Genomic DNA, 13,665 nt, shown 5'->3' on the forward strand with positions numbered 1-13,665 from the left:
GTTGGCAACACTTACAAAAAAACAAATGACACTCTAGACACAGAAAGTGGCAGCTACAGTGCCTAATTTTGGAAAACACAGCAACCACAAGAAAAACTGCAAGCTTTCCAGTTTTCCACATCTGAGAAAGCTGTCGGGCTTACAAACAATGCATTACATCCTGATGTGTAAGTGTATTAAATTTGTTATAAAAACTTCCATGAACTGTTTTAACTCTATAAGCTACATGTGCAAATGGAAAAAATCATGTAACATTTCAGGACAGCCTCTGAATACACCTCGTAAAAATGACGTAACACATCTGGATGCACAAGTAAAATAAAAAAAATTAATGTGCAAAACACAGTTTGAAAGAAAACTACTGATTTCTCTAGAGCTACTACAAACATGGGCACCACAAGAAACTTGTATCAAGAACTGTGTAAGTTTTAGTCTTTGTGGATGTTCCACCAATATTGCCATTGTTTGTGCCAACTGTGAAAATAAGACCTGTTTTTGGACCTCTGAAAAGTGCAGAATAACATTTTTGAGAGTAATCAGGCTTCTATATGCACTGTCAGCAATCAGTAAATGGCATATTGCTGCTCAAACATTTTGTGTAACAATGGATCTTTCAATGTCACCTGCTAGAACAGACAAATACACTGAAGCGATAGGAGACACTGTTTAGTCCGTAGCATATTTATCTCTAAAAGCTGCTGCCAGTGAAACCAAATATATCAATGAAGGAAAACCACCTGCGGAAATTTTTAAAATATTAGAGAAGGAATGGGGAGTATTTTATACCAAGTTCCTTGGGGATGGTGGCTCCAAGGCTTACAAAAGTGAGATAGGATCTATGTCATACATCAATAGGACAATAACTAAACAAGAATGTGTTGGTCATGTTCAAAAAAGAATGGGCACTCGTCTACGGAAATTGAAGTAGAATCTTTCTTTTACTGGATTAATAATTATGCTTGCATCATCAGCAAACAGTGTCAGTTCAGCATCTTGTTTCACATAAGAAGGGAGGTCATTCACTGGAGGGGACCCATGATCGAACCTTGCGGAACACCTAATGTAATTTCACCCGAGTTAGATGAAGTGGCAAACTGCTTTGAATCACTTGAAGCATATAAAGAGACTTTTTGTTTCCTGTTCTGTAGATATGACTTAAAACACTCATATGCTGTTCCATTTATACCATAGAATTGTAATTTCTCTAACATAATGTCATGGTTCACACAATCAAATGCTTTGAATAAGTCACAGAATATTCTTACTGGTGACATTTTACTATTTAAAGACTCTATTACGTGGACAGTGAAATTGTATATTGCTGTCTCAGTGGAACAGCATTTATGAAATCCGAACTTGATTTACTAAGTATCCCATTACTGTTGAGATGGCTAAATACTCTTGAGTACATTACTTTCTCAAATTTTTGAAAATGCTGTAAGCAAGGATACTGGCCAGTAATTATTGACATCTGTGGTTTCCCCCTTTTTGTAGAGAGGCCTGACAATGGCATATTTTAACCTGTCTGGAAAAATATCCTGAGTCAGTGATGCATTGCATATGTGACTCAAAACATCAGCTGTAATTGCTCCACATTGTTTTAATAACTTGTTAGAGATGTCATCTACTCCAACAGAACACTTATTTTTCAAAGATTTAATAATTTTTCTTATTTCACACGAGGTTGTTAGATGAAACTTAATCTGACTAAAATTTTTCAAAACTGACTCTTCCATGTACTGCCTGGCTTTTTTTTTTTTTACTATTCTTACCAATTTTTTCTCCTACACTTAAGAAGTGATTGTTAAATACATTGGCTACCTGTGTACTGTTGGTTATGATGGTCTCATTCTCTTTAACAGTAATACTACCTACCCCATGGTTACTTTTCCTGTCTCCCTTCTAACAACATTTGATTTGATTTTATTGCTGGAGTTATTAATTTCTTCTCTGTCATGGAGTTATTAATTTCTTCTCTGTCATACATATTTCTTGATTTCCTTACAACTTTTCTCAGTATGTTACAATAATTTTTATAGTGTAAAACTGCTTCTGCATCTTTACTAGTTCTTGCTGTCTCATACAGTTTTCTTTTTCTTTCTGAAAACACTTTAATACCTGTAGTAATCCAAGGTTTCTTTGAAAAGTTTGTGGTGTTACATTTAGTAATTTTCTTTGGAAAACAATGTTCAAAAAGGGATATAAATTTATCAAGAAATATGCTGCATTTATCATTAGCATTTGGCTCACTATATACATCTTCCCAGTTTACATTTCCTAAACTTTCTCTGAAGTGATCTATAGATATCAGGTTGCGCACCCTCACACTCTTACTTAATGGTTTCTGAAGTGTACACCCTGTTATGTTTTGTAAGTTAATCAGTTGTGCATCATGGTCAGATAATCCATTTACCACAGGGAAAGCATGTGTTTGTTCTACACCCTCTTGCTGTACAAATACACTATCTATTAGATTACTCCTGTCCTGAGCTATACATGCAGGGAAATTGATCACTGATTATAAGTTATATGTTGTTAACAACACTTCTAGTTCACTTTTCCTATCAGAATTATTTAGAAAGTTAACATTGAAATCACCACAGATTAATAACTATTTCTTTTTATCTGACAAACAGCATAATAGGGAGTCAAACTTTTTTTATGAATATCTCCCAATCTCCTAGCGGAGACCTGTACACTGTTGCTAATATCAACACAACATTATCTAGCTGAAGTTCACACGCACATACCTCAAAATGCTGATCAACACAAAATTTGTTTACTTCAACAGTTCTGTATTTATACCCTTGTTTTATGAAAATGGCAACTCCTCCTTCATCCATACTAGATCTACAAGTGTAAGATGCTAAATTATACCCATTTATACTAACATTTTCCATCCCCACAGTTACATGGTGCTCAGACAGACAAAGTATGTCAATCTCATTCTTATTTTTGAGATCATATAAAAACATTATCAGTTCATCTACTTTATTTTTTATTCCCCTGATATTTTGACGAAGTAAGTTGATACTGCCCTTAGCTTTATCTCTATTTGCTGTGGATGAAGTTTCTTTTCTTCTATTTTCCTTGGTTGTTGTATCTCCGGAATTTGGCTTTAACCTAAAAAACCTGCCTACCTGGTCCCAATAGCCACAGGGATCACCCCTTGTGAGACTATGGCCCCCTTACAGTATCTGCTAATAGAGAAGCTAACTTATCTTTCCCCTTCCTATTAAGGTGCAGGCCATGTGTAGTGTACCCCCACCTACCTATAGCATCAACTGGAACACCACTCATGTGAGACTTTGCTGGTGTCTGGAGCATACCATTCAGCTCAGTATTAACACACCTTACAGCAGTGTTTACCCAGGGCTGATCATGGCGCTGAAAGACCTCCACAAACCCCACATTCGTGTGCCCAGTTTCTGCTCCTATTTTATCCAGGTCACTCCTAATACTATATCTTGGATTCATAGCCAGGCTGTTTCCTGCTCCCCCAACTATAATTACCTGATATTCCTTCCCAAAGTCCTTGCATAGTTGACCTAAGTTTTCTGTCACCTGGCTAAGGCTAGCACTTGGTTTCACAAAACTTGTGACCTGGTACTCTGTCCCTAACTTCTCCTGAAGCTGTTGGCCCACACCCCTCCCATGACTGCTACCTATAAGCAGAATTTTTCTTTTCCTATTCTGGTTTGATCCCGACCTGTCATTTTTTCTTTAAGCTAGCCTGCTTCAACCTACATTCAACTGCATCTGAATGAGGCCCTTCCTCCACTACTTCAGATAGCTAGCCAAACTGATTTGCTAACTGAATTTCAGAAGTTTTATCAATTGTTTCCCTTTTTCACCGTTTGCTTGCTACCTTTTCCCAGCACCCAGAATCCTTTTCCTCCCTTAGCTCACATAATTCCAAATTCACGAATTCTAATTCAGCCTTAAGGGCACAAATCTTTGCCTCCTGTTCCGTGATTTTTCTGCCCTTTCTACATAACCTACAATGCCATGTTTGGAAGAGCCTCATTACCTACCCTCGTTTCCTCTCCGCTGCACTCGCCCAATGAAACCACAACCTACAGTCTATACAGAACACCCCGTCTTTCAAATTTCTACAGCAACCACCACACTTGTCACACATGGTTTGATAGTAAAAAGTAACACAAAATCAGAAAATAACTTCAATAACACAATAGTTTTGTAACGTGTACTAATATGTAACTAAACACTAATGTAAACGAACTTATAAACTTGCTTCAGAAACTTTTAATTAACGACACAAATTGTGGATGAGAGACACAAATTAATTTCACTTTGAAGTGCTAAGTCTAGTCAAAAACAAATATCTACACTCGTACGAAATTTACACCTAAGTATGTAAACAAACTCACGACTGCCGGCCTTTACGAAATACTTCCTTTCCGATGTAATTACGATTAGAAAAGCGAAACCTTCAATAGATGGATTAGATAAGAAGTAAAAGCACTAGTCTAAAATGTAATATTAACTAAATTAGCTCTTATTTCAATATTAATCGCTTAACTTAGTGAGAGCTACATACACGCGAGTCCACCTGGCTGCTGTTACATAATTGCTACTTTATGGGTTTATACTTGGATGAAATATAAGTATAGAAATTATAAAAATAATACGATGCCATATGGTCAATGGATTAAGCAAATTATTTCACTGCTTACACAGTGTTCTAATATTAATTTCATTGGTACTGAAAATGAAGATCTACAAGAATGATATAAGTGACACCCTGCTCTTTAACAACCACTACTACCTTCCAAGAAGGAACTGAAGGTTAGTTTCAAAGAATTGCACTATAACCCCACTTTTACGTTACTGGAATTTACGTTTTCCCGATGTTTATGACATTGTTCATTGGTCTCGTCAAATTTCTTATGCCCACAATGTTAATTTGCACCCGATTTTGCGTCAGCATATTTATGATTTTCCCACAATTTACGCATTACGAAAAAATGTTTGTGGAGAAAAAATGATGTAGGCATGATGTTGGCCATACAGTAGTGTTTACAAGTATTACATGGTTAAGTTCCTTGACACCAGGGTGCTCTACTCAGTGGATTTGAACCGGTAAATGTGTAAAAGTTGTAACAATTTGTGCTTCGTGCTTTATCTTCCGCCACTGCCGAGCTCTACTTGGCATGGTGGCTGCTGGGAGTAACTAGGTTTCTTTGAATGAAGATATCATGACCAGTCACAACCATTTCCAAACTGTCTCTACTGCACAAATGAAGTTTCATGATTGTTGTGATAATCATGACACCTTTGTCGAACCATATTTAGCGTGTTTCAGCGTATGGTCACTTGGAACACTAGTTGACACTGTCATTCACTTTGCGTTGCTCAAATTATTTAAACACAACGCCCATTATGAATTTTATTCATGCGGAGAAAAATGTGTTTCGAGAATTTATTCTTCCTGTCGCGTGAAGTATTTATGTATGTATTTTTTGTGATGTTACACAAACAAACAATGAAACAATGTGAGTGATATTTTGTGTGTGTATGTGGTTTTCTATATAACTGATGAGGCAAAGTATCTGATAACCTCAAAAACATGACTACAGTGCAAGAGACACAGAATAACATGTAGTCAAACATCACACAAAATACTTATTTCGATAAATACTTATTACGAGAAAAAGTTCTCGAAACACATTGTGCTAAGCATGAAAAAATATGTAACTAGTGCAGTATTTCATTATTTAAATAATGAATGACAGCTGCGGGCTTTCAAAAACGTGACATGAAATTGAGTCAAATGTTCCTACTTACATCAGCGGTTTTTATTCGATAATAAACTTTCATTAGATAATAAACAAGTTCCTGCAAGCCTTTTGATGCCTGCTATGTACATATATCATACATACAGTTTAAAACATCGTTTCCCACATTTTGCATTTTCCCGTGTTTTACCCCATTTTTTTGAAGTCCCTTGCAGTAGCCACCAGAAAGATCGCGGGAGGCGCACATCGGCACGGCGCGTCACGGGCGGTAGTGGAACGATCATATAAAATTAATTGTTGGTAAGGCGGGTACCAGGTTGAGATTCATTGGGAGAGTCCTTAGAAAATGTAGTCCATCAACAAAGAAGGTGGCTTACAAAACACTCGTTCGACCTATACTCGAGTGTTGCTCATCAGTGTGGGATCCGTACCAGATCAGGTTGACGGAGGAGATAGAGAAGATCCAAAGAAGAGCGGTGCGTTTCGTCACAGGGTTATTTGGTAGCCGTGATAGCGTTACGGAGATGTTTAACAAACTCAAGTGGCAGACTCTGCAAGAGAGGCGCTCTGCATCGCGGTGTAGCTTGCTCGCCAGGTTTCGAGAGGGTGCGTTTCTGGATGAGGTATCGAATATATTGCTTCCCCCTACTTATACCTCCCGAGGAGATCACAAATGTAAAATTAGAGAGATTAGAGCGCGCACGGAGGCTTTCAGACAGTCGTTCTTCCCGCGAACCATATGCGACTGGAACAGGAAAGGGAGGTAATGACAGTGGCACGTAAAGTGCCCTCCGCCACACACCGTTGGGTGGCTTGCGGAGTATAAATGTAGATGTAGATGTAGATGTAGTTGCCGCAAGTAGAGTCCTGTCCACCAGAGGCCACGCGAGAATTCGGCCCCGACCTCTGCCAGTGGAACAACAACAACAACAACAACAACAACAACAACTCAGGCAGCACGGGCCCCATTCAGTTCACATCGGGCATGCCTAGGACACAGTTCCCGGTCTACGCTAAGTAAAGTGCGACGGAAAACGTGAACCATGTTACTACATCCCTTGAAAAGTCTAAAAGCGGGGTTTCACCGTACAAAATAATTTCATTGATATTAAATCAAACAACGGAAAATCTAGGATGGACTGTAACAATATAATGAGAAGGAAAGTTGCTACTCACCATATAGCGGAAATGCTGAGTCACAGATAGGCACAACAAAAATATTTTCACACTTAAAGCTTTCAGCCAATGGCCTTTTTCAACAATACACACATATAAGCGCGAGCACACACACACACACACACACACACACACACACACGACTGCAGTCTCAGTGTGGCTTCAGTTGCCTGAGACTGCAGTCATGTGTGTGAGTTGTGTTTGCAAGAGAGTGTGTGTGTGTGTGTGTGTGTGTGTGTGTGTGTGTGTGTGTGTGCGCATGCATATGTGTATCTATTGTTGACAAAGGCCATCGGCCTTTAAGTATGAAAATCTTTTTGTTGTGCCTATCTGCAACTCAGCATCTCCACTATATGGTGAGTAGCAACTTTCCTTCTCATTATATTGTTTCATTGATATTAATTGCAGCTGTATTTAAAGTTTAAATGTGAAGCGTGTTTTCTTTGATTCTATGCACACTGTCCATTTTCTTGGCAGTGTTATTTTTGGAACAAGAAAAAAATGGATTACATATAGTTACCTACCCAGTACCCACAACAGCACCATCATTTTGAAAAGAAATACAGTAAACTGGCTTGCAGTGGCCTTCCTGATGAAGAACTTCCTGGCACTGCTCCAGGTCCCAGAGTCTCCATGAAGAATCAAAGCAACAAGTACCTAAAAATCGACCTGATGGATGGAATGCTAATCTGGAGACACGGTGAGGTTCATGGCCTTCAACATCTGCTAGTGGCTCTTCACTGAAAAAAGAAAAAAAAATCAGGTCGACGGACATAACAATGATAAATATTGACTATTAGTCAGTCACATCAATGTTGGTGTTAACATTGTCTTGTACTTACAATTATTTCCCTCCCCCAAAACTAAAAACCGATATGAAAATTCCTTCTTTTGCATTTACAAGTCCTCACTGATTGTATCATATTTATATCACATTTTGTGGAGAAAATAATTGTTAGATTTATACATAGGTAAAATAATCACACAATAAGAGATAATAAAAACCACTTGCTTCATAAAAACTGGCAATAAACCTTCCACAGTAAACAACAGATTTTCCGCATGTGGAAAGTGCATATTATTATTATTATTATTATTATTTGATACTCATAAAACAAAATCAGGAATAAATGTTAGAAATATAGTGTTTGCTCTATCAAGTGAAGTGAAGGGTCCATCATACAGAAAATTTGTTCAGGCTTGAAAAGGTTCAACAACAGAAAAGATACTCGCTGTCTCATAAATATTTATGGGCACTACAGAAAACGTACTGTAAGAAGAGATAATCTAAGAAGATTTGACAACAAATACAATTAGAAAGCTCTCAAGGTACTTATGATAGAACAAATCATTTAACAATATTGAACAGAAGTAAATATAATGCCAAGAACATAAAAGTAGGGTTAGAGCAATTTCTCTTGTCATCAAAGTTTAAAGCTGCACATTTATCTTGAAATGTATACACAGAGGACCAAATGTTATCAAATTGCAGGATAATAATAATAATAATAATAATAAACCCCGTGGAGGCCCGGGAAAAGAATAGGCCTCCGGTATGTTCTGCCAGTCGTAAAAGGCGACGAAAAGAACAAACCACTAATAGGGCTAACCCCCCTTTTAGTGTGATTAGTTGGTTCAGGACAGAACTAAAGAAGCCTCGGACAAGCGCCGTCATGGTCGGGGACGACGCTTGAACTCTATGCCCGCCCACAATGGTAACGACACTGCTAGCCAACTGGAAAATGATTTAAATCCAAATAGAGGTGTTTTTCAGGATATGCTTCCTGCAACCAGCCTAGAAGGAAAACAAAGACAGAGGCTGAGATGGTCAGATGAAGTTAATCGACACCTCATGTTCTGTTATTACCAAGCAACAAACCTAGGAACCACACAACTGGATACAGATCACAAGTATACACAACATTTATTACCAGATACCCAGAATTAAAATTTTTAACAGAACAACGACTATCTGATCAGATCTGTGTAATAATCAAAAATAACAGGATACCCCAGTCAGCATGGAGAGCTGCATCAAACCAGTCTCAGGACCGAAGACCACAACAACAACAACAACCCCAGTCAGAATTAGAAAACATCAAACAACAAGTACAACAAATACTGGAACAAAATAATGTGCAATCAGAAGAAGAAGAAGAAAATACAGTAATTGACTCAAACATCCCAGAGCAAACAAACAAAGAACAACACGCATCAATTAAACAATCAGAGGAAAACGAAATCTTAAGACAGCCACCAGAACAAGCACAAATAGAACACGAAGTGACACACATGTTAGATATAGAAGAAAAATTTCAGCTGACATATATAGAATACAAAGACACAAATACAGACATTAGGCCATTCTTGCAAAGACCGCCAAATAACCCACAAGTCGAAACAACAATAAAAACTATCAACACAATCATACACAACAAAATAAATGAAAACACAACTATGGAAGAGTTACAACTACTGGTTTATATAGGAGCACTCACTACACTAAATATACACACTAGGCAGAGATCAGAACCAACCAACACACAGAAGAAACCCACAAAACCAGCATGGCAACACAGGCTACAGATCAGAATAGAAAAACTGAGAAAGGACATCGGACAGCTAACACAATTTATAAGAAATGAAATGTCAGAAAAAAAATGAAAAAGGTTAGGTAAAATCTCACAACAAGAAGCGATAGAGCAATTAGATGAAAAGAAACAGAAATTACAAGCATTGGCCAAACGACTTAGAAGATACAAAAAAAAAGTGAAAATAGAAGGAAACAAAACCAAACATTCAACACAAACCAAAAGAAATTTTACCAGACAATAGATAACACACACATTAAAATAGACAATCCACCAAACATAACAGACATGGAACACTTCTGGAGCAACATATGGTCAAACCCGGTACAACATAACAGGCATGCACGGTGGATACAAGCAGAAACAGACACATACAAGATGATACCACAAATGCCTGAAGTGATAATTTTGCAACATGAAGTCACCCAAGCAATTAATTCTACTCACAATTGGAAAGCCCCTGGAAAAGATAAAATAGCAAATTTCCGGCTAAAGAAGTTCACCTCAACACATTCACATCTAACTAAATTATTTAACAGTTACATTGCAGACCCATACACATTCCCTGATACACTTACACATGGAATAACTTATCTGAAACCTAAAGATCAAGCAGACACAGCAAACCCAGCAAAATATCGCCCCATAACATGCCTACCAACAATACACAAAATATTAACTTCAGTCATTACACAGAAATTAATGACACATACAACACAGAACAAAATTATAAATGAAGAACAAAAAGGCTGCTGCAAAGGAGCACGAGGATGTAAAGAGCAACTGATAATAGATGCAGAGGTGACATATCAAGCTAAAACTAAACAAAGGTCACTACACTATGCATACATTGATTACCAAAAAGCTTTTGATAGTGTACCCCACTCATGGTTACTACAAATATTGGAAATATACAAAGTGGATCCTAAATTGATACAGTTCCTAAACATAGTAATGAAAAATTGGAAAACCACACTTAATATCCAAAAAAATTCAAATAATATCACATCACAACCAATACAGATTAAGCGTGGAATATACCAAGGATACTCATTAAGTCCTTTCTGGTTCTGCCTTGCCCTGGACCCACTATCCAACATGCTAAATAATACAAATTATGGATACAATATTACTGGAACATACCCACACAAAATCACACATTTGCTATACATGGATGATCTAAAACTACTGGCAGCAACAAATCAACAACTCAACCAATTACTAACGATAACAGAAGTATTCAGCAATGATATAAATATGGCTTTTGGAACAGACAAATGTAAGAAAAATAGCATAGTCAAGGGAAAACACACTAAACAAGAAGATTACATATTGAATAACCACAGTGACTCCATAGAAGCGATGGAAAAAACAGATGCCTATAAATATCTAGGATACAGACAAAAAATAGGAATAGATAATACAAATATTAAAGAAGAACAAAAAGAAAAATATAGACAAAGACTAACAAAAATACTGAAAACAGAATTGACAGCAAGAAACAAGACAAAAGCTATAAATACTTATGCTATACCAATATTGACCTACTCATTTGAAGTAGTGAAATGGAGTAACACAGACCTAGAAGCACTCAATACTCTTACTCGATCACAATGCCACAAATATAGAATACATCACATACATTCAGCAACAGAAAGATTCACATTAAGCAGAAAGGAAGGAGGAAGGGGATTTATCGACATAAAAAAACCTACATTATGGACAGGTAGACAATTTAAGAAAATTCTTTATAGAACGAGCAGAAACTAGCAAAATACACAAAGCAATCACTCATATAAATACTTCGGCTACACCACTGCAACTTCATAACCACTTCTACAACCCTTTAGATCACATAACATCAACAGACACGAAGAAAATAAATTGGAAAAAGAAAACACTACATGGCAAGCACCCATATCATCTAACACAGCCACACTTCGATCAAGATGCATCCAATACATGGCTAAGAAAAGGCAATATATATACCGTGAGACGGAAGGATTCATGATTGCAATACAGGATCAAACAATAAACACCAGATATTACAGCAAGCATATTATTAAAGATCCCAATACCACAACAGATAAATGCAGGCTTTGCAAACAACAAATAGAAACAGTAGATCACATCACAAGCGGATGTACAATACTAGCAAATACAGAATACCCCAGAAGACATGACAATGTAGCAAAAATAATACATCAACAGCTTGCCTTACAACATAAACTTATAAAACAACACGTTCGCACATACAAGTATGCACCACAAAGTGTACTGGAGAATGATGAATTCAAATTATACTGGAACAGAACCATTATAACAGATAAAACAACACCACATAACAAACCCGACATCATACTCACCAATAAAAAGAAGAAATTAACACAACTAATCGAAATATCCATACCCAATACAACAAATATACAGAAGAAAACAGGAGAAAAAATTGAAAAATTCATCCAACTGGCTGAGGAAGTCGAGGACATGTGGCATCAGGATAAAGTTGACATTATACCAATTATACTATCAACTACAGGAGTCATACCACACAATATCCACCAGTACATCAATGCAATACAGCTACATCCAAACTTATATATACAACTACAGAAATCTGTAATTATTGATACATGTTCAATTACCCGAAAGTTCCTAAATGCAATATAACACATACCATACAGTTAAAAGGAAGTGACGTTTGATCAAGGTCCGCTTCACTTTCCATTTTTAACCAGACTTAACGTCTGAGAAAATAAAGAAATAATAATAATAATAATATTTTAATGGGTCTCAAGGGCCTGATGAAAGTCTTTCAATGGGATGCAGTAATCCTACTGGGGAAAGAGGACCTACAGTTTAATGAGGAATTCAAACCACATCATTTCTGGTGAATCTTCACATTACTGAGGTGTGAAGGCTGGGTTACAGACACGCTAAAAAATTTCTGTGGCTCAACTGAGATTCGAACCTCAACATCTCAGTGTCTGGACACACCGCAATAGTCTGATTCATGAAGGATAGTGGTTTGTGCAGCTTGAATCATGGACAGAGATTTCACTGCTGCTGGTTCTGAGCAACAGTTGTGGTATGCAGATACACATGCTCTGCACTTGAACAATTGTATATACTCGAAATTATGTCTCTTGCTTGCTTGTGCAGAATTTGACACTTGCCATCACGATCAGTTACGACAACTCAAAACAAATTAATAAAAATTCTTTAAATAGCTAACAACGATCACGTTTAATGGTCACATTGGCTACAACATTCACAGCAGAGTACTGAGAACACTACTGGACACTCATTGGTTGTCAGAGAATGCTTGATGTAGAGGTACAGAACATGCCCAAACTCATTTGCCATTGTTCTTGACTCCGACTGCAGACCACTTGTCAAAACACGTGGATTCTTCCCATCTGTTATGTTTTTCTGCTGCCATAAACGATGCAATTTTTATTTCATTTAAAATACTTTTATCCATTGTCTTGTAGTACTTAAAAATCTCAAAATCCTATTTAGACTTAATTTCACTTAAATTTATTCAGATTATTTTTTAGCTGTTCTGATTACATTTACTTATCTTTCATTAGGGCACCGAGAGTTAAAAGTTACAGTTAATGTTAGATCAATAATTTGCTACTTGTAAAAAGCCTATGAGCTAATAAGCATAATTCCATAAAGTGACCAACACCATTCGGAAGTTAAGCATTCCCACCTTCCTGTCACATATTTTAATTTTCTGGAAACTACTTGTCTTCTACAACAATTAAATCTGAAGTTCTGAACCAGTGCCATTTTCTCTCATAGAGTTCATCAACACCACTGTTTATTCCAGACTCTTGACAATATGCTTTCGTTACCTTAATTTTTCTGCGCCATCTGACATACAACATTATTAATAAATTCTTGTAATTTGCCATTATTTGCAATGTGGCACTTATTCATGTAAACAAGTTGAATCACACTGAAGAAGAAAATGATTTTTTTTTTCCAATTCTGTAACCAGCAACATTTTCTGTCATCCAGAATTCCACCGACTCTTATAATTAATCAAAAACAGAACATTCCAACATAAGCTTTTTTCAAAGTATTATGTGGTTTTCAAAATAACAGCTTGTTCTTAGTCCCATCTATAA

The 13,665-nt window shown here is 36.9% G+C and overlaps 1 protein-coding gene across 2 annotated transcripts in view; it reads right to left on the bottom strand.

The window, feature by feature from the left end:
• Positions 1–13,665, bottom strand: part of LOC124800524 (U4/U6 small nuclear ribonucleoprotein Prp4) — a 43,406-nt gene that overhangs the window by 10,133 nt on the left and 19,608 nt on the right. For both annotated transcript variants that reach the window (XM_047263003.1, XM_047263002.1), the window contains exon 7: positions 7,460–7,675. In XM_047263003.1, coding sequence (XP_047118959.1) covers positions 7,460–7,675 — 216 coding nt within the window. The remainder of the gene's footprint in view (positions 1–7,459; positions 7,676–13,665) is intronic.

Source organism: Schistocerca piceifrons, chromosome 1 (assembly GCF_021461385.2).
Source record: "Schistocerca piceifrons isolate TAMUIC-IGC-003096 chromosome 1, iqSchPice1.1, whole genome shotgun sequence".
Taxonomy (NCBI): Eukaryota; Metazoa; Arthropoda; class Insecta; order Orthoptera; family Acrididae; genus Schistocerca; species Schistocerca piceifrons.